The sequence below is a fragment of the Centruroides sculpturatus genome, unplaced genomic scaffold (assembly GCF_000671375.1).
Source record: "Centruroides sculpturatus isolate CEXI.00-Female unplaced genomic scaffold, Cexi_2.0 scaffold491, whole genome shotgun sequence".
NCBI classification, from domain to species: Eukaryota; Metazoa; Arthropoda; class Arachnida; order Scorpiones; family Buthidae; genus Centruroides; species Centruroides sculpturatus.
The window spans coordinates 97,645-117,829 of NW_019384702.1; the positions used below are offsets into that span (position 1 = coordinate 97,645).

Below are 20,185 nucleotides of genomic sequence, written 5' to 3' on the forward strand. Positions count from 1 at the left end.
TTTTGTTGTCTGTGAATGTGTCCAATAATCATCTCAGGGTTTCGTTATCAGGAGTGAAGGAGAGGCGAGTTACTGGAGTGTTTGTTGCCTGAGAGCAAAACTGAGATGGGGCAATAGGAAGTTTGTTTATATCTTCGACCTGTAAAATAAAAATTTTATATTAACTACCATATTTTGGCAGGTTTTTTTACCAGCATGTTGATTAAACTGCAACCAAAAAATAAAATGTATAGTAGGCTAAATTTCAGAGGGAGAAAGTGACATGCATTTGTTAAATTTCTTAAAAATGTAAATACAGTCACATTTACATTTTGAACAGAATGGATATTGTTTATGACTTGCCAGAATGTGACAGTACAGTAATTTACACTTTCTTTTTTTGACCTACAAAGATGTCTCTTACCATACCTATGTAGAAAACACTTTTTCGTCTTGGAAACGTCAGTTTTGGTTTTTAGTAAAAACTGATGTTTATCAATGAGATCAGATTGCAGATTCTTTAACAGTTTGAGACTACAGTAAGAATATGGAAACCTTGTAAAGAGAAGCTATACTATTGCATTTAAAACAGGTATTTTCAAGGTAACATTTCTGTGACTGCAAAAGAATTTAAAATTCCTCACCAATGTGTGCAAGATTGGAATAGAAAAAATGAGAACAACACTTCCAACAATGAGGAATCAAAAACAGAAAGGCTTGATTTCTGGAACAGGAGGAACAACTTTTAAAATTTATCAAGGATAACAGAGTTCTCATATCTCATGCATGGATTAAACTTCAGGCATTAAATATTTTCAAGGATATGGGGTTTACAAGGAGATTTCAACATATCAAATGATTAGATTGACTGATTCATCAAAAGAAATAATTTGGTTAACAGCGTAGTTACAATTGTCAGTCAAAACGCTCCACAAAATGCAAAAGACTAAGCTAAGTCTTATTTTAGCTACCCAAAAATGTCACAAATATGGATTAACTTTTCATAACCTGTAATTTTACAAGTTATGAAAAGCTACAGTATACCATTGTCTTCAGCTTTATTTGAAAGCTGAAGGATACTGCTAACTAGAGATAGATACAAAATTTTCATTGGATAATGTACTCAAAATGTTGCATTTAAAACTCATTTTAAAATTCTGTGCACCATCTTTCATTATATTTAGCACCATAAACGGTACCACAATAAATTAAAAGAACTAAACTTTAAATTATTTAACAACAACATTAATAACTCTATATGCCGAAAAAATTTAAAATTGAATTTTTTTCATCCAGAGTCGGGAATTATATTACAGTCGACCCCCCTATAAGATAGAGATACGTTCCATTTTTTAGGAATCCGATTTCTTACGAATCCTTCCAATCACAACCCGACACGTGTCAAGTTTACAGACTACAGCTGATTGAAAGGTTTTCCTCCATAAAATTAATCGATTCTAGACTAATCCGACTCAACATTTCCAAAATACGTATATTTTTTTTTGGGAATAATCCGTATAAACTACGCTATAAACAAAAAATTGTAGGATTACTTACCGAGTGTCACCATTCGACATCGCCATTGCTCAACATTGTTTTTGTCGCGGAACAGCTCAGCAAACCGCCGCCGATTTCTAATAACTTATTTTTCTGCGAATAGTTCCTTGAACTTCGGAGACATCATTAATATAAATAATTTTAATCGCCGTTGAATAAGAAATGTTTCTTTCACAAGAAATGTATAAAATTACAGTACTGTATTAGACTTACGGTACCTAATTTACATACTCTACAGACGATAGTTAGCGTAAAAATCTCCGTAGCGTGACGCCACGCTAGACGGCGGAAATTATATATTTAATTATAACAAAGTTACAATAAATTAATATATAATTATATGTACAGTACCTAATTTATATAATACTGTCCAGACGATAGAAATCTCTCCGTAGTTGGCGCTACGGACGGCGGGAAAGTAGTTCAGCTGCCCGATGACGTTTGAGGTAATTATAGGGAATTTTTACTGTTTTTTACGGATACCGGTCACAATTTTTTCGTAGTTTTAGGAATCGTAATTATAGGGGGGTCGACTGTACTTAACCAAAAGAATATGCCATAAGAAATACAGTAGAAAAAACTTGGAAAACAAGAATGTGTACAGTATGTTCATCATCCTGGAATGTTCAAGGTCACAACATATCACGTGCATTCATCAGGTGAAAATTGTTAGCAAACATAATATTTTTGAGTGTGTATTTCAAAGGACAGAATTTTAAAATGAGCTTTCTCTTAGCATCAACGACTTGTTTTCAATGGGTATATAAAGGATATATGGTAAGAAACAATAATAGAGAATATTGACATCTATGTTGTGGACTACTGTGTATAACCTCATAAACTGGCATGCTGGCATTCCCCTGGATAAACCAGCATGCCAGACAATCTGCAAAAATACATGTTATAGGTATTCATATAATTATACTGAATTCCATTAAATATCTTTTGTTCTCCTGCTAATCTTGTGCTACTATGGTTTGTAACTGTTCATATTGCTGTGCAGTTACAGCAACATGAACATCTTGCGTTTATTTTTATGGCATCTCAGTATGTAATGGGAGATGAATTGTCATAAATATCCATTATTTATTGGGATTAACCTCTTTCTAGTACACATTTCTGAATAAGAAAAATTGTTTTTCAATAATCTGTTTTCTAATATTGACTTGAACACTTGATTTCTTTTTAAAATGTAACAGTGTACTGAATCAACATAATATTAAGGAAGCTATACTATGCCTCATCTTTCCTGAAAGATTCAATAGAATACGATATTTCACTCCTGTTAGTTTTTTACTAATTATCAATTATCAACTATCAATAGGAAGAAATTTAAAACTATTAAAACAGAAGGCAAAAATAATTCAAAAATATACTCACTTGCATGATTTCATTATCATGTATTGTCCTCAACTGTGCAATCTGATGTAAGAGCATCTTTGCTTCCTCTCGTGTCTAAACAAAATAATAATAAGTTTAACATTGTCATGTTAATTATTATAAAAATAGTTAATATAATAACCTCATTATATTCTGAACATTTCTGAGCATTCTCGTAAGCTTCTTCTAGGCGATGATGTGTTAAGTAATAATTAGCAAGATACCTGTAAGCGTGACATTGTTCGTCTCTATCCATTATCTGAAAGAACAGAATAGAAACCTTTTCAATGTTTAAAATTCAAATCCAATACAAACTAACATTCCAGAAATTTTTAATACTGACGCCTCTCTCTTCGGCATCTCTAATGTAATCTGTATAAGCTGCTGCCGCTTCATTTTCTTCTCCAAGTTTCTCATATAGTCTGAAAGTAAAATTTAATTTTTTAAAATTAAAAACTTCTGAACTGTTTTTATCTGATTTGAAAATGTACAATTATTTCCTACTACTGTTTAGATATAAATTTTCAAATAGCCTTGGTGACTGTACAAGAGAGAGAAAGAGATCCATTATGCATCTTATGAGAGAATTTTCTCTTCAAAAACTAAAGATAGTAGATGTTACTTGAGGAAATTTACTATAACTCATAGGCTGAGGAGGAAAATTTCAGTTTGCACAAATATTTACAAAGTTACTGAAACCAGTCACAATTATCAGAAAGCAAGCATAGTTCTTGCCAAATACAAGAAAATCTTTGGTTAAATTTCTAATCATTGTGAATTATATCTTATACAGTAGAGTGTTGTTTATCCGAAAGCATTCCAGTTTGCAAATTTAAATTCTCGCTAGTTCTGTAGCGCTGCAATCTTTGGCTATATCTTGGGCTACTCCAATATTTTTTTGTTGGTGTGTGTGTTTTAGCTGGTAGCATTGGCATTTTTGTATGGTGTTTTTCTGAGGACTGTGTCGTGCTGAATCGAATGTTTTTGATACTAGATCATCTTCTAAAATATATATTTTTTGATTTTTATATTTTTCAATATATTTATTTTGTTTGTAAGAAATAAAGAAATAATTTTTAATGATACAATAGCCATGATTATTATTTTAAAAAGTATATGGTAGCTTAACATAAACGAAAATTCAATGCGAAACGACATGCAATGGAGAAAAATTTCAACACGGGATAGGTTAATATATTTTTTCGTACATAATTGGTTATCCGAAAAATAAGTTATCTGAACAACCTCAGTCCCCAATTGATTCGGATAAACAATGCTCTACTGGTATTACAAAATAAACATATGTCTACTCAATAAAGTTCTGATGATACTAAACAGTTGTAGGAAAAACCAAAGTAATAATCCAGAGATAATTATATAAAATTCTATTTTGTTGGCAATATGAACTATGATATACTGGATAATTCTAATATAAGTTTTCTTCATTAAAACATAAAAGTCATATTCAGCAAAGCTGAAAACTACATGAGAAAATCAAATACGTATCAATGTAAACCAATCATAAAAATAATCTAATTTTTTGGAATATGGTTATTTCAAGCCACAGATTTTTCATTTTCGTTTGATACGATATAAGTTATAAAAGTATTAAAACTTATTAAAAACTCACTTTGCTAGTTTAATTAATGCAATTCCTTCAACATCTCCGACAGCATGAGCTTTCCAGAAACATTTTTTGGCTTCTTGGAGCTTCTCTAATTTTTCGTATGCCTCACCAAGAGCAACCATCATTCGAGAATCGTTAGGTCTAGTAATGTTAATAAAAAAGGATTTTATAAATTATATTCATTCCAAAAAGTTTATTTTATTTTTTATCTTTTACCTAAGTTGTTGTGCTTGTCTATAATAGTACAAGCAATAAAAAGACATTTTTAGAATTTCATAGGTTTGTCCAAGACCATACCATGCTCTGTAATCTCTTCTGTTAACTTCTGCAAAAATAATCAATGTTAATTAATCGTTTTTACTAAAATTAACTTATTATTAAAAGTAACTAACCAATTGCTTGTCTATATGACTGAATGGCTGCGGATGTATTTTTCATTTCCATATATTCATGCCCCATTAATGTCCATGCAGAAAGATAATTGGGATTTAACCTCAATGCTCTCTGAAAATATAAAACTGCTTTCTCGTGTTGAGATCTTAAACTGTAAAAGTTTCCTGGAATGAGAAATTAACTACATAAACATTAAAAAATATAAAATTTCATATTTTATATAAATTTTTAAGAAATGTACCAATCACACAACAAGTTTCAACTCTATACTTTTCAATTTCTGAAGTATGGTGTGCAAGATAAGATAATTCCATTCTCATTTCCTGAAAATTATTAAACAAATATTTAAAATTTATTCTTAACTGTATTGGTGATGATGATAAATAGTCAAAAAGCAACAAATATATCTTTTCAAAAGTCTTATTAAATTTGAAACGAAAATATATAGAAAAAAGTACTTTTATTACTTGAATGAAAAGAAAACCATCTCCCTACTTTGGTAATTTTTAAAATATTTTTATTTTTATAGCATGATGAGAGCAACTGTGATGATAACTTTTCCAAAACTGATCAACATCAAAACCATCATCAAGCTTGGAATTTTTATTCCTTTACAAATGCATTTTGACTCATCATTCTTCAGCAGTTGGATTAAATATTCATTATAGAGGATATAAAAATTAAAATTGGCATCTGTATAAAATAAAATATAATATCACTTTCTCACAGCCAGTTTCTTCTTATAAAAAATTCTATAAATATATAATTTATGCTAAAATGAATGAAAATATATCATTTCTGTATCAAAATTCCAAGTTTGATAATGGTTTGTATGTTAGATGAATTTTGAAAAGCTATTATTAGTTGTCAAGCTGCAATTTTCAGATTGCACTTATACATTCCTATTGTTGTTCGTCTATCCTTTGTTAATCTCGAGAATGGAGTTAGATAGATAAAAATCAAGACAATATATGGAAAGCTTAGAGATTAGAGATCCAAATTAACTATATACAAACTTTCAGTGGACTGGAAGTCAAGTGTTTTTTTTCAAATTAAAAGGTGATTAAAAATTGCAGCCTGGCATAAGATAATGGCATGATACTATACATTTGATTTGCTTCTTTTACATTATTCATATAATTCATGAGCTCCTCAGTCAATTGTAATCTTTATTTCTATTTCCTACAAAAGCGTAATGTTTTTGCACCTCTGTTTCACTTTGCCCTTCTTCCTAAACATATATAGAAATAATAAAAATGAAAAACTTAAGTCATAATCACCTTGACATAAAGAAGATTAGAATAAATATCCATGTTATCCAGTCTGAACGGATCTATTTTTTGTAGCGACTGAAAACATTCAATCGCTTGATCAACGTCTGAAATATATAAATGTATACATTTAGTCTGAATTTATTTTAAAAATCAAATTTTATTCTTGTGTTAGTATTACCTCTCATATTATGATATGCAATTGCAATCTGTGCCATTATATAAGTACTGGCAGCAAAACCTATTTCCTGGAGATGTGTATAAATTGATAATGCTTCTTCATTTAACTGTAATTCTAAATAAGCATGAGCCAGAAAAAATTCTTTAATCCAGTGGTCTGGTAGTGTGAGAACTGAGAGCTGAAGAAAAACATACACAAATTATTAATGCATAATTTTCAAACAGCTTCATAGTAAAAACTAGTTTAAATTTTATTTTAAAACTAGTAGAAATGTCAAGAGTGCAGACAAGACTTTTAACAACATCAAAGAAAATTACACAAAGTTTAGAGGAAAACTAATTGAAAGAAATTAATAAATTTAAATTATTTAGGATCATTTAAGATCAATATTTATTTTATTTTCTATGTAATGATAATTTCTTTACTCAATAACTTTTCAATACTGGAATATAATAAACACACACAACATACCTATACCAGCATACTTAAACTTTTATGAACAACTTAACAAGTTCAATTTAAGTTGTTCGTAAAAGCTTATTCAATTTTAATATGTCCATTTTGTTTTGCAATATATACCTGAAGATGTGTTATAAACAGATGAAAAAGTTAATAAAAATATGTTAATTTCAAGTATGCTGGTATGTTGTATGTGTTTATTTCTTTACTTAACAAGATACATACCATGTCTTTATCTGTTATTAGAGCAGCCAGTTCTAACCAAGCTCCCCAATGGAGTGGTTCTTTGTGAATTGCTTCTGTAAGAATATCAACAGCTTGTTTGTGTAATTGCAATCTCTTCAGAACAATCCCATATCTGAAATTTTAATATAATTTAGAGTTAATTTTATAATAGTAATTTTACATTCATAATAGTACATTCATAAATCATTTATTTACGGTAATGTATTTTAACATTTTGAACTACATAGATTTAATTCTAAAATGAGCCTAAAGATAAAAACAATATTAAATTTTAATAAAATTATCCATAAATGAATTCTAAAGAGAAATAATCTTAAAAACGTTTAGAAGCATAAATAATAATATTCTTGTTTATAAACACACATTTAAGATTGTTTACTTATTTCTTTGATAAGTGCTTTTGATCCTTTGTAATTTATCCTCAATTCCATGAAGAATACATTTAAGTTTCATTTAAATACGATCATTTCAAACTTTTAAATGACATATTTGTCTGTATTTTTTCAAAAATATAATTACTGTGTTTCAGTAAAATGATAAACTATTATTAGTCAAAACTTCAGGAATGAATACAAACTTAAAAATAAATTTATAGATTTGAAAATTATGAATATATAAGTTTTAAACATTTGCTGAAATTGAAGGGTGTAACATTAGACAAATAAGACAAACTGAAGAATAAAGAAAATATTTGAGATAGACATAAATTAATTAAACTGAACAAATATTCTAAATTATTTAATAAATATTAATTTAATTATTAATAGTAGTGGCAAAGTAGCCCAATTACAACACTAAGAAAGTACAAAGCTCAAGTACATGATTGAAGATGTTTAATAAAAGAAACAACATAAAGCTTAAATAAAATTATTATTTATTAATCTGGAAATTACATTGACCTTGTATATAATGACTTATTGATTCAAATTATTATAATAAAATAAATAACTATATTCTTATAACAACAAAACAATTTAATTGAGAATTAACAAGTTACTTATTAAAATAATACTTACAAATATAAACAGTAACCATCTAATTTCTTATTCAGATATTCTTTTTGCATTTCTGCTCTTAAGACTTTTAAAGCTCCATTCTTTACCTTTTCACCAGGAACTAGAAATGAAAATAAATTACTTTTAAAATATCAAATCACAATTTAATATATTGTTATAAATAAATGCAATTATATATAATTTCTAGAAGCTGACAGACAATTATAAAATGCAAATTAATAGAATATAAAAACATTAAACCACATACTATGCTAATGGAAAGAATATTAAACATCTAAAGGAAAATGCTTTTGATAATAAATTTATTATATACTGGCAGATGAGCCCAGTGTTGCTCGGGCAAAAAATAACAACAGCAAAGATAAAAATTAAGATTATTTCATACCTCTATCTTTTGTATTATATAGTATAGTATTTGATTTATATTTACAAAGGTTATTTTACATAATAGTTTATCACACCAAGTGTCCAATCTAATACATTTAAAAAATTCTTTAAATTGTGTACTGTAGAGAAATAAACAATTTTAAAAATATGTTAGACTGGTTACTTGGTGTGATAAACCCTTACATAAGATAACCATTGTAGTTATGTAAATCAAATACAGTAGAACCTCGATTATCCGGACTAATTGGGGATGAAGGTAGTCCGGATAAGGAAAAATCCGGATAATCGAAACAAATACTTCAATTTGTCTTTTAATGATAATACAACACGTTTTCTTTTCGATGACATATCGGTGATATTAAAAGTAAATACTGTATTTAAATCGTGGTCAAATTTTCAAGAAACAAACGTTCGTATTGAATTTGGACTACTACTGACCAACGCTAACAGACTACCTATTGTTTAAAAGGCCCTCTGGTGGCGCAAGAAGACGGATTTTATAAAATAAAAAGCAGTTGAAACTGCATTTTTATGAATAAAAATTTGACAAACTATTTATCGTTTTATGACGAGTAAAATTTTTTCGTCGCGTTCGCGGCTTTTAAGTAATGCATAAACCTTCGAGGCGCGAGGCCCTTCGGACCGCGAGGCATAGGCGGTGGCCCACGTCGTCCATGCCTTACGCCGCCCTTGGTCATAGAAATGATGTAATTTGAATATAAATTATTTATAAATACGTATGTCAAGTTATATTTTTATTACTACGTAAAATATATTTAAGAGTTTACGACCACTGTGCTGGGTGAGACGTTGTTGAAACAAAAAAAGTTATGCATTCCATCACGTACATAAACAGTGTCGTAATTCGCCAAGTGCAAATCAGCAAATTCGTAAAATTTTTGTTTATTTTGAACAATCCGGATAATCGAAAATCCGGATAATAGAGGTCCGGATAATGGAGGTTCTACTGTACTATAATATAACGAATATTAAAATGAAAACCATATAAAGAGTTTGGTTATTTCAACCTACCATCGTCATGTTTATCATAATACTCAGATGGTACAAAATGGCACAAATTCAATGGTCAGATGGTATGAATTCAATAGTCAGGTAGACAGGAATTAAAAATTTATCTTATATTTTTCAGATATAATGTTTTCTAATGTTAACTCTAAGAAACTGTACCATTCACAGCCAAATATAAAATGGTAATCTTCCAACAATTCAAATTTTGGAAAAAACAGACCAAATATTTAAACTCAGCACTCTCAAAAATCACTTAAAACATACTTTATTAACCTAGTATTATGTAATTTTCATATTCGAATGCCACCATACTGTTGGTCCGATAGGAAGAAGGGACTGTTGTGGAAGGGGGTTGAAGTTAATTATACCTCCTCCCTGAAGAGAGGATGCTCAATGACTACTAATTAATACTGGTATACTATTAATATTTGAAAAGAGATCTGTGTTGGATAGGTTGTGATGGCCTAGCATGTGATTGAAGTTGCTAACCTTAACGTTCAAAAGATTTCATATGAAACTTGTTTAAATAATAAAAAAAAATCTTGTAAAAATGCTAGATAATTGCTTTTATGTGATAATGAGTGTTTATATTTTGGTAACAGATTGTATCAACTACATGAAAAGTATGTTCTTATAAATATTGCATTTATAGAAAAATTATTGGGCTGCAATTTGAAAAAATTGTAGACCTATAAATTCCCACTGTGCATCTCTGTCCTTCCTTAATCTCAAAAACAGTTAGAAAGATGAAAGTTGAGACAAGACATAGAAATCTTAAGAGAAAAAGGACCAGATTAATTGTATATGAACTTTTGATTTGTAATGCAAGTCACATTATTTCAATTCAAAAATTTTCCCCTGAATGGAGTTAGATACATAACCGTCATGACTCTATTGATAACACAAAACGTATGATGTACAGTGAAAAACACTACTACATTCCAAGCAGGCAAGGGCTATGTGCTACCTGTCTCAGTAATAGCATAATGGCACATCTATTTCACACTATATCATTGTCGCAGTAATTCAGTAAATTATATTATATATATATATATATATATATCCTTTTTTGTAAGAAATTATATTTAGTTAATTATTTTGTTAAATTTTTTCCAATAGATGGCACATGTACAGGGGCAGCAATCAACTGTAGACAGAAATTAATCAATATAGAGAAATCCAGTCAATAATTTGGGATGAGATGTACAACATAATCTGCATTAGGAGTATTTGAACATAACTGCCGAGAGTTTCGTAGCAATTGGTCGAATGGCCTAGGAGTACATAGCAAATAAATATCCTAATTTACATATTTAGATTATTTAAACAAAATAAACTGGATAAAAATTGATCTACAATGTTTAATCTTACAACCCTCTCCCTCCTCTCTCATTATTACATCACCCTTCTTAACATGTGGACAGCAATTCCCTTGTTCTAACAGCTGCAAAAGTCAGTTAGCCTGAAGATGCACATTTAACATGGTTGAAAACATTTGCTTTCTTGTAATTTTGTGTTGGAAATTGGTTTCATTCACTTTGTTTATTAAGTATATCCAGTTTTCAATAGTTGATTATAAACTAGATACTTAAAGGGATATTAATTGAGATTGTAAAAAAGAAACTAAATGTTTTTAAATAATATTAACCAATGCCCAATGCTACTGTAATTCTTTCTTTCCTTGTTGAATTATGAAATGACATAACAATATAAGAATAACTCTTAAGCAAATAAAATTTGATTTAACAATTGGAACACATAAATAAATGGCAAATCCTGTAAACCTATGAGAAAATATCTTCTGAAGCAAGAAAATGTTTTAAATAACTGTTTCAATTTCAATGAAAATCAACATATTAAAAACTTAATAATGTGCCAATTTTAAGTCCTCTTGACTTTGTGTTACGGGATTTTACTGTATATATATTTTTAAATTAAAGTAATTTAAATTTTATGCATCCAGCTTCTTATGTTCATTATTTTTATATACGACACAAATGCAAATCATCACATTAAATAGTGTGATTCATATATTAAAAGAAAAAAATTCAATAAAAAGATCTTTCAAATGCAATATTAAACTGGTTATTAACTAAAACCTGCAATATTAACATAAAAAAGAACGCTACAATTTAACAGCCCTCTGAACAAAGAAGATCTTTCAATCATGAGTTTAGCATAACTTACAATGGGTGAATGACTATTAAAGCGCAGTGTCAATTCATCTTACTCTACTGCATGCTGCACTAGCCTATCCTACTGATTCCTCCAAGTAGGGCAGATTAATGCCTTTACTGTCTCAATGATCTAGTCATCTATGTAACTATTTATTATCAGCTTTGTCTTAAACAAACAACTGATGTACAAAATAGCAACAACTCTGATAATCAACCATATTATTCTCTCCAGAATAACCATTGGTTATTGTTGAAAAAAGTCTGACATTTTTTATTGCATTGTGTGTATATTCAAAAATCTCCATAAATTACTAAACTGTTTTACAACATTCCAATATGCTATCTGACATACTTTCTCATGTTGTTATGTGCAGGATGTTAACATCATGTTAACTGCATTGAAAAAATAATCTTGACTTCATTTTCCACAATATTAGATGAAGGTAAGATTACCATTTTAGATAATTGTACATCAACGATGTCACCCACAAACTAAATCAACAATTACAACTATAATTTGTATTGTTAGATAAACATAGAGACAGTGTCCATTAAGAACTAAAGAAAATTAATGTTTACAAATTTGCAGATTTTGTCATAACGATTGCTTTCTTTCATAAAAATTTAAATTTTTATTTTGTTAAACTGAAATATTTTTATATTAAGACACTTTTAAACTGAAAGAGATTGAAAATAATATAAACTTCAATCAAAATCCTTAAAATGTACTGCAGTATGGTTTTAACTCAAAAAAAGGTTTTCGACTAACGTTTTTGATCTGCAATTGGAGATCTTCTTCAGGTCTGTATATCTGATGGCATGATTGAATCAAACAATGGTTTTTTTTTTTTTTTTTTGAAAAATTAAGTAAAATAAATTCTCAAAATATATAAAATAGAAATAAAAATAAAAGTAACAGTAAACCTTACTGGAATACAATTTAAGGCTTTTGACTGAAGTGTTTATTATAACATTCCAGTCTACTAAGTGGTTTTTAACTCTTTCAAGAATGAAAATAAGTTTGTTATTGACAAGACTATGTCTTGTTTATAAAATCGTACTGCCCGATTTTCTTACCAGCATAGAAGTATGAAGAAGTACATGTCGAGAGTAGATAAATGGCACAGAGTATTAAGTGCCCAAATCATTTGCGCATAAAAAAATCCAGACTCGTAGGTAGTCAGGGGACCAAGAGTCGAGTCAAAATAAAATCCAAAATGGCAACCCTCTTCTACAAACAGGCAAAACAGCCACCTCACCCCACCGAAGTCAGGTAGGGGTGAGTACAACCTGCAGTCATTCTAAGAAGTGAACTCTGACCTTAGGACTGAACATGTAGTTTCTTCTATGTTAAATAAAATTTGTAATCTAATTTTGTAAATTTGGGAGTGCTTCAAATATGACGTTTAAAACGGTTTTATGTCGTTACAAGTGGGTTTTTTAACATTATCTAGTATAGTAAAATCGTAGGACTGATAAAAATTTGACGTTATATTAGGGTTGTCATTACATTCGATGACATTATAATCGAGTTAAATTGTATATTGTTTGTGCAAAATAAAAAAAAATAATTTCGGGCAATGCAATAGCCACAATTATTTTTTTCAAAAACGGGAACTTTTCGTTACGCGTTGACAAAAATTCCCGGGCTGACACATAATGGAGAGAAATTTTGAAATTAGATAGGTTAATTTCATCAAAGATGCATTGTGGACAATCTCATGGTCGTGGCCGGCAAAGTTTGAATGATCGCGCCCAAAAGCAGCAATATCAAAGAAGATAGGAGAATGAGAACGAGACCTGCCTTGAGCATCAAAGTGATTCTGTCTCCGAGACATAGTCTTGTCCCAAATATGGTTTTGCCATTTTACTTGTATTTGATATTAAAACATTTCACTATTTAGATATTTTAATATGGAGAAGACTATTGGCATAAATTTATTTCAAAATTCGATTTATAAATTAACATACTCTAATAAACGGCATGCTGTTTATAACTTTCTCAGCTTGAAGCTGCACTGTTTATTACAGTGCACTTATTGTTAGAGAACTATTATTTCTGTTCTTTGAGTGCAACTATTATTCTGAAGAGACTGCTAATGGAATAAATTTAACAAATTTTTTCACTTTATTATTATTTAAACAACAACAGAGCACTTAATACACTTTATTTTAAAATCCAGTAAGAGTGACAACGCTGAATAGAATGTGCAATTTTTCAGTTAATAAGACCCTATCTTCCTCCAATAAACAGCATGCTTGTTATTAGAGGAAACTAGCTGTGCTGTTTATTAACATGTATATAGTATATCAAATATAAAACAAACAGCTGGATTCCTTTATCAGGCTATTAAGGCTAAATAATTAGTAATTTGGCAGTGGACAGTTACACTGCCATCTCTTGTTAAATCAGTGAGTGATCAATATAGTTATATCTGAATTAGTTAATTAAGTAATTAGTCTGAAAGTGAAGATCAGACAGAGTTCTGGATGTGTAACTGGCAAAATGTCTTCATGGGAAGTAGGAGTTATGGGTCCCATTCCAGGCCAATCTTTTCTTTCAAAATATTCTTAAATTAAATTAAAGTTTATTTGTTTATTTATAATTATTAAATTTAAGAGATGGCATTGTAACTGCCTACATCCAACCCAAGTACTTAGTAATTACTTAACCTTAACAGTGGGTAAAGGAATCCAGCTGTTTGTTTGATTTTGATGTAATTATCACATTGTTGAAGTTGCAGTGAGAAAACAAGCTTCATATTTTTATTCAAAATATTAAAATATTATCTGCAAATGCTAAGTGTGAAGTTCATAAAAGAAATACTATATTTCATATAGTCAAACACCATTAAAAAATTTATTATACTTACCAACTGTATCAACCATATCATCTAATTTCTTTTTTTCTCCAGACTACAATTAAACAAATACTTAAGTGAGAATTACGAAATAAATGACAATCTAAATATCACTTTATGAATAATATATACCATAAATAAAAACGAAACATACAAGAAATTTTGAAATAAATTTAATAAAATGCATAAACTGTAGAAATTTTAATGAAACAAACAAACATCCACTGAAGATCAACCCCTCCCCTCTCCCTTGTCTGACTTGTAATAACCTCTCCCTCCTCCCTTCCAGTGTAGACATCATTTATGGACAGCCCCACATATTAAAAATTGAAAATCTTTAAGTTTCAATATTTTTGATAGCTTTCAAAATATTTGAATTAGTATATTTCATTCTGTGTCTAATATTTCAATTTTATGTTTATGATTGCTTATAGGAGTGCATAATACAGAAAAAGGCAAAAAATACTTAACATTTTTAAAAATACCTCATCATCGTGAAATTTATTGTTACATGCTTTATACAATATTGTATTTAATAAATTCAATCATTAAAGTTTAATTTTTAATAAAAAAACTAACTTGATATCTTGCATATAAATGTAAGAAATGTGCTTTTGGAGAAGTACAGTTTTCAGTAAAATAGGCAGCTCTGTCATATTCTTGAGAATCAAAATAGCTCTTTGCTAATATATATTTATCCCATTCTTGCCAGGTTTGATCCTAAAAATAAAATTTTAATTATTAAATGTAAAAACTATAAATCATATATGTGAACAATTTCATTTTAAAAATATTCAATATGTTTTTATTTGAAACATTTTAGGTGTTTAATAATGAATATCATCCTTGTTGAATCAAACTTTCTCATAAAATTAATTTTGTATTACATAAATGTTTCCAAAGCACGTATGAACTTCATCAGGTGTATTCATATCTTGTCATATCAAAAATTGAAATAAGAAACATCAAGGTAGCCTAAACAATAGAAGAATTTTTCTTTAGCATTTTACGCATTGATTTTTAAATGCTAAGGCATAAATTATCTGATAATAAAGCTCCATATGAGTTATGAAAACATATATTAAAAAGCAATTTAACTCTTACATATTTAAATTTATTTGAGTTGTTTTACTATTATAATTATAACCTTTATAAATATTTCTCTTCATATTTTACATGCTTACACAATATCAACTGATCATCAAGAAAATCTAATAAAACTGTGTGCTTCAATAGCAATGTACATACATTTTAATAGATAATCGTACATAATACATTATTACAATTATCCAAAATACAAATGCATCTTTTATGTATGAAAAATAAACATTTACAGTGGATTCTTGTTAACATATAACTCTGTGGGATATCAGTAAGTGTTGACATTAACAAGTATTATACAATTTTCCCCTCAAAGTAACTTATACTGCATAGATATGATAGTATTTCACTATACATTTCATTGTAAGATTGTGGTTCTTTTTAACAGCTTTTTAATTCAAAGAATGTTGACATTATATAGTTATGGGAATGTGGGTGCTCACCTCACATAAACACTTCAGAGCACTTATGGAGTCATACTCCATAAACTGCACTTATGGACACGTGCAGTTTATGAAGTATGACTATTTGAAAGGTTTTCTTCCATAAAATTAATCGATTCTAGACTAATTTGACTCAAACATTTCCAAAACATGTATAATTTTTGGGAATAATCCATATAAAATATGCTATAAACAAAAAATTGTAGGAATACTTACCGAGTGTGCACTGTTTGAACATGCCATTGCTTAAGCTTGTTTTCATCTCAGAGCAGCACATCAGATGGCAGACGCTTATGAAGCGTGTCATGTGACATTTGTCAGTGCTATTCGGTCACGTGACTACTCATCTCTAACAAGTTTCCTGATAACTTATTCTTTTTGCAAAGAATTCACTGAACTTTGGAGACATCATGTGATAGATCATAATATACTATAGTATTTTTATTGTAATTAGAAACAACTTATTATTATTATTATTATTATTATTGACTATATGAAACAACAAAGGTAAAACCGCTTGCTAACAACAATAATTCTATCATGATATATATTATGATGATAAATATTAATCAGATGCAACATAAGATGTCTAATATTTTGATCTAAATAAATATACTGTAATTCAATTTGGTTTAAGACATGAAAGAGATTAGGCTATTTAAAAGCAGAGCAGAATTATTAGTTATTTATCGCATTATCATATGTTATTATATGTTGATTTTAATCCATATTTAAAATGAAATGATGTCTTAATATTTCCATTAATGATGTCTACAAAGTTCAATGAATTCTTCACAAGAAGAATAAGTTATCAGGAAACATATCAGAGATGAGTAGTCACATGACCAAATAGCACCGACAAATGTCACACGATATACTTCGTATGCATCTGCTGTCACTCCACGACAAAAATGAGCTTCGAACGGTGCACACTCGGTAAGTATTCCTACAATTTTTTGTTTATAGCATATTTTATATGGATTACTCCCAAAAAATTATACATGTTTTGGAAATATTCGAGTCAAATTAGTCTAGAATCGATTAATTTTATGGAAGAAAACCTTTCAAACAGTCGTACCCCATAAACTGAACAAGTGCCCACTTCAGTGCTCTCTGCTGCTCGTACCGAATGCGGTGCATCAGTAAAAGGCAAGCAGTAGCCAGCCACGACCGATGCAGAGAATGGAGAATAGGCAGTAGTACCAGTATGTAGTAAAAACTGACCTTTGGAGGCAAATATATTGCCACGAGTCACACATACAAGTATTGTTCCTTTGACTTTTTGCTCATATAGGAGGGTCTATAATTCTGTGAGTGGGAAATTCTTAAAAAGGGTTGACATCTTACCAATTTGTATTTGTTGTATGTTAAATATTCTGAATAACAACAATTATAAGTCAAATGTATTATTATACTCACATCTGCATCCTGTAACGAAGGCTGTAATTGTTCAGGACTTAATCTGATGTTACTAAGTGCCAAAGATAATTCTGCAGCCCTAATTAAGTCAAACAAATCAAAATAATTCTCATAAATGTACAAAAATAATAAACATTTGTTAATTTCATAACAATTAAACAATTTCAGTTATAATAAACAAGTTATATATTTGTAATAACTTACCATTTCGTCGAATGTATCAATTTCCTTTCGGAACATTCTTTCAATAATTTACACAAATCTAATTTAATCTGTTTCAAATCAACTGTTGAAAAGACCGCCATCTTACTTATTAGTTACGTAACTCGTCGTTTAGGGGCGCTGCAAGGATTGAAAGAAATTTATAGATAAAATATAAATCAGTTTTTAAGTTTTATTGTTATTGTATGAAAAAATTTAAAAAAATAAACATTTTATATACTGTACAATATATAATTTAAGCAATATTAAACGTTAGGAGTTAAAATAAAAAAAAAATAGATATGGCGGGTCGCCATTTTTTAAACTGGCGTCTAATCACAGAACGATTCCGTAGTCGTAGTTCTCTTTTTTACCACGAGATGCCGCTACTTCGTGACGTCAAGAAGCTTGACAAGCATAATTCTGGCTGTAGTGTAAATACACTAAAAAGTCGACCCCCCTATAACACTGTTGATTATTCCGTTTTATATGAATTCCATGTTGTACGAGTCACTTAGATTTTACAAATACGTGGGCCGTTCACAGCTCGGCACACGTATTTGTAAAATCTAATTGACTCGTACAACATAAAACGGAATAATCAACAGTGTTATAGGGAGGTCGACTTGTACATTTTTGAACTGAGCCTAGTCACGATCCCATGTGCCAGAGCCGCGCGAGTAGAATTTATAAATTCTATGAATTTTTAGACAGTACGACACAGTTAACTTTACTTGGTTCTCAACTTATCTGTGGCTTTCCATTCGTAGAAATCTGTCAAATACAGTACATAATATCTTTAATTACTACTGAATGAGCTGTTAATATTCATGAAAACAATTGTTTTAAGATATATTAATTAAATACAGCATTTTTTAAATTTCAGAAGAGAATTTACTTACCCTTAATAGTTTTGAATTCCAGCTTCTCAATTTCACAGGCAAACCCATGTACTGTACAGGTACAGTACTTTCTCCAAATGCTCACATAATCGAAGGAAAGTAGAAAATCCTTCAGAACATAAAGTCTTCCGACAGAATATAGATTTTTCCTCCACCAGGATTTATTTATGTTCTAAACATACACGCTTGTTAGTAAGATTTCCTTTTGAGGAGAAGTGCTTATCGCAATAACAACAAGTATTTTCTAATATATCCAACGCAATATTTTCCATAACGATTTTTTAGCAACGTAGCGGGAATATTTCAAAACCAATTATCGATGATAAAGTATGGTTTTAAAGCTGAAATATCGACAAAAAATTCCAAGCACACCGTACAGTACGAGGTATACGCTATCTGAACGTCACGACACTAGCGACATCTAGTGGTAAAAACTAGAACTACGGCTACGGAATCGTTCTGTAATTAGACGCCAGATTTTTAAAGGTGATTTTTTAAAAGTTTTTCCGCCCTGTGGGCACTAAGAGGTCCTCTTTTAGCAAGCACATTATGGGTTTGGCCAGGCCCACAATGGGGCGCCAGGGTGTTGAGAGATGGGGGTCGACATATTTGGTCGGACTATCCCCGAAAAATTCCTGAGAACCCGTCTACATTCGATCCCGGATCCCCCAGAGCGGTATGCTGCCATCTTGACCGCTCGGTTGAAGGATCTATAACTGGTGACATTTGATTTTTATGTAAGTTCCACAGGATGGAAAGAGTTACCAAAATAAAACTGGTATTTGATGGTGAGTTCGCGCCTCTCCGACGTTCTAGTCAAGTGGAGTTTTCCGGATTTCTTTTTACTTTTCTAACATCTAAACAGGAACAGTTTCCTCCCGACAGGCATTTCCCCAGGGCCACGTGTCGCGGTGCCATACAAACAAATAAACAAACAATCCCTAGATAAATCATCGGCTTTCAGGTACCCTTGGTTTCAGAGTTGTTGAATCAACCTTATTGACTTTTCTCTTTTGCCAGATCAACAGAGATCAAGCAATATTAACTGAAGAATACAACGCTATCTCCATGTATTATGTTCATCCAGTGTCTCTAATAGAGAAATGCCAAGGGGTCCTGGCCCCTCCAAAAGGAAACACCGGAAAATTTTTCAATAATCTTTTTCTAATTAAAATTTATTATTATTATTTTTATTTATATTGTGTCGTGTCTTCTATTTCTATATTACTTATGTAGCCGCTAACATAAGGTGAAATTTTATTGAATTGGCATTAAAAATTTTTTATTCGTTTATTTCTGCTCTCTCCAAGATTAAATCCTGAATGCGCCATTAGTCTCTAAAGCATCACAGATCGCTAGAATCATTCCTCGTTGTTAAAAACTAGAAAAGAGATAGATTTAAAGGTTTCTATTATTAATAATGCGTTAATATATCAGTAAAAAATAATACTGTACTGTATATTACTGTTTAAAGAGAAACCTTTCTTGTTTCTCAATAAATTTTTCAATAGATCTCAATAGATCTTCAAACAATATGGAGGTCCTTCTCACAAAGG

The 20,185-nt window shown here is 29.9% G+C and overlaps 1 protein-coding gene across 1 annotated transcript; it reads right to left on the reverse strand.

Moving 5' to 3' along the window:
* On the reverse strand, positions 1-17,864 carry LOC111627586 (cell division cycle protein 23 homolog). Its single transcript, XM_023371179.1, has 16 exons — positions 17,731-17,864; positions 17,527-17,605; positions 15,143-15,283; positions 14,576-14,618; positions 8,110-8,209; positions 7,073-7,205; positions 6,389-6,566; positions 6,217-6,314; positions 5,178-5,259; positions 4,936-5,100; positions 4,760-4,868; positions 4,547-4,684; positions 3,260-3,338; positions 3,059-3,175; positions 2,917-2,991; positions 1-139 (listed from the first exon to the last, which is right to left on the reverse strand). Exons 1-16 carry the CDS (start codon positions 17,829-17,831, stop codon positions 29-31), a joined length of 1,749 nt encoding a protein of 582 aa, XP_023226947.1. The 5' UTR covers positions 17,832-17,864; the 3' UTR covers positions 1-28.
* Positions 17,865-20,185: the final 2,321 nt, after the last annotated feature.

What these genes read in the sequence shown, in the direction of transcription:
- LOC111627586 (XM_023371179.1), bottom strand. Translation starts at nt 17,831, where the DNA reads ATGGCGGTCTTTTCAACAGTTGATTTGAAACAGATTAAATTAGATTTG. An exon ending in GATGGTTACTGTTTATATTT is followed by an intron (nt 7,206 to 8,109) that starts GTAAGTATTATT and finishes TTAAAATTTCAG; the next exon opens with ATATGGGATTGTTCTGAAGA. An exon ending in GCATTAATTAAACTAGCAAA is followed by an intron (nt 3,339 to 4,546) that starts GTGAGTTTTTAA and finishes TTTTACTTTCAG; the next exon opens with ACTATATGAGAAACTTGGAG.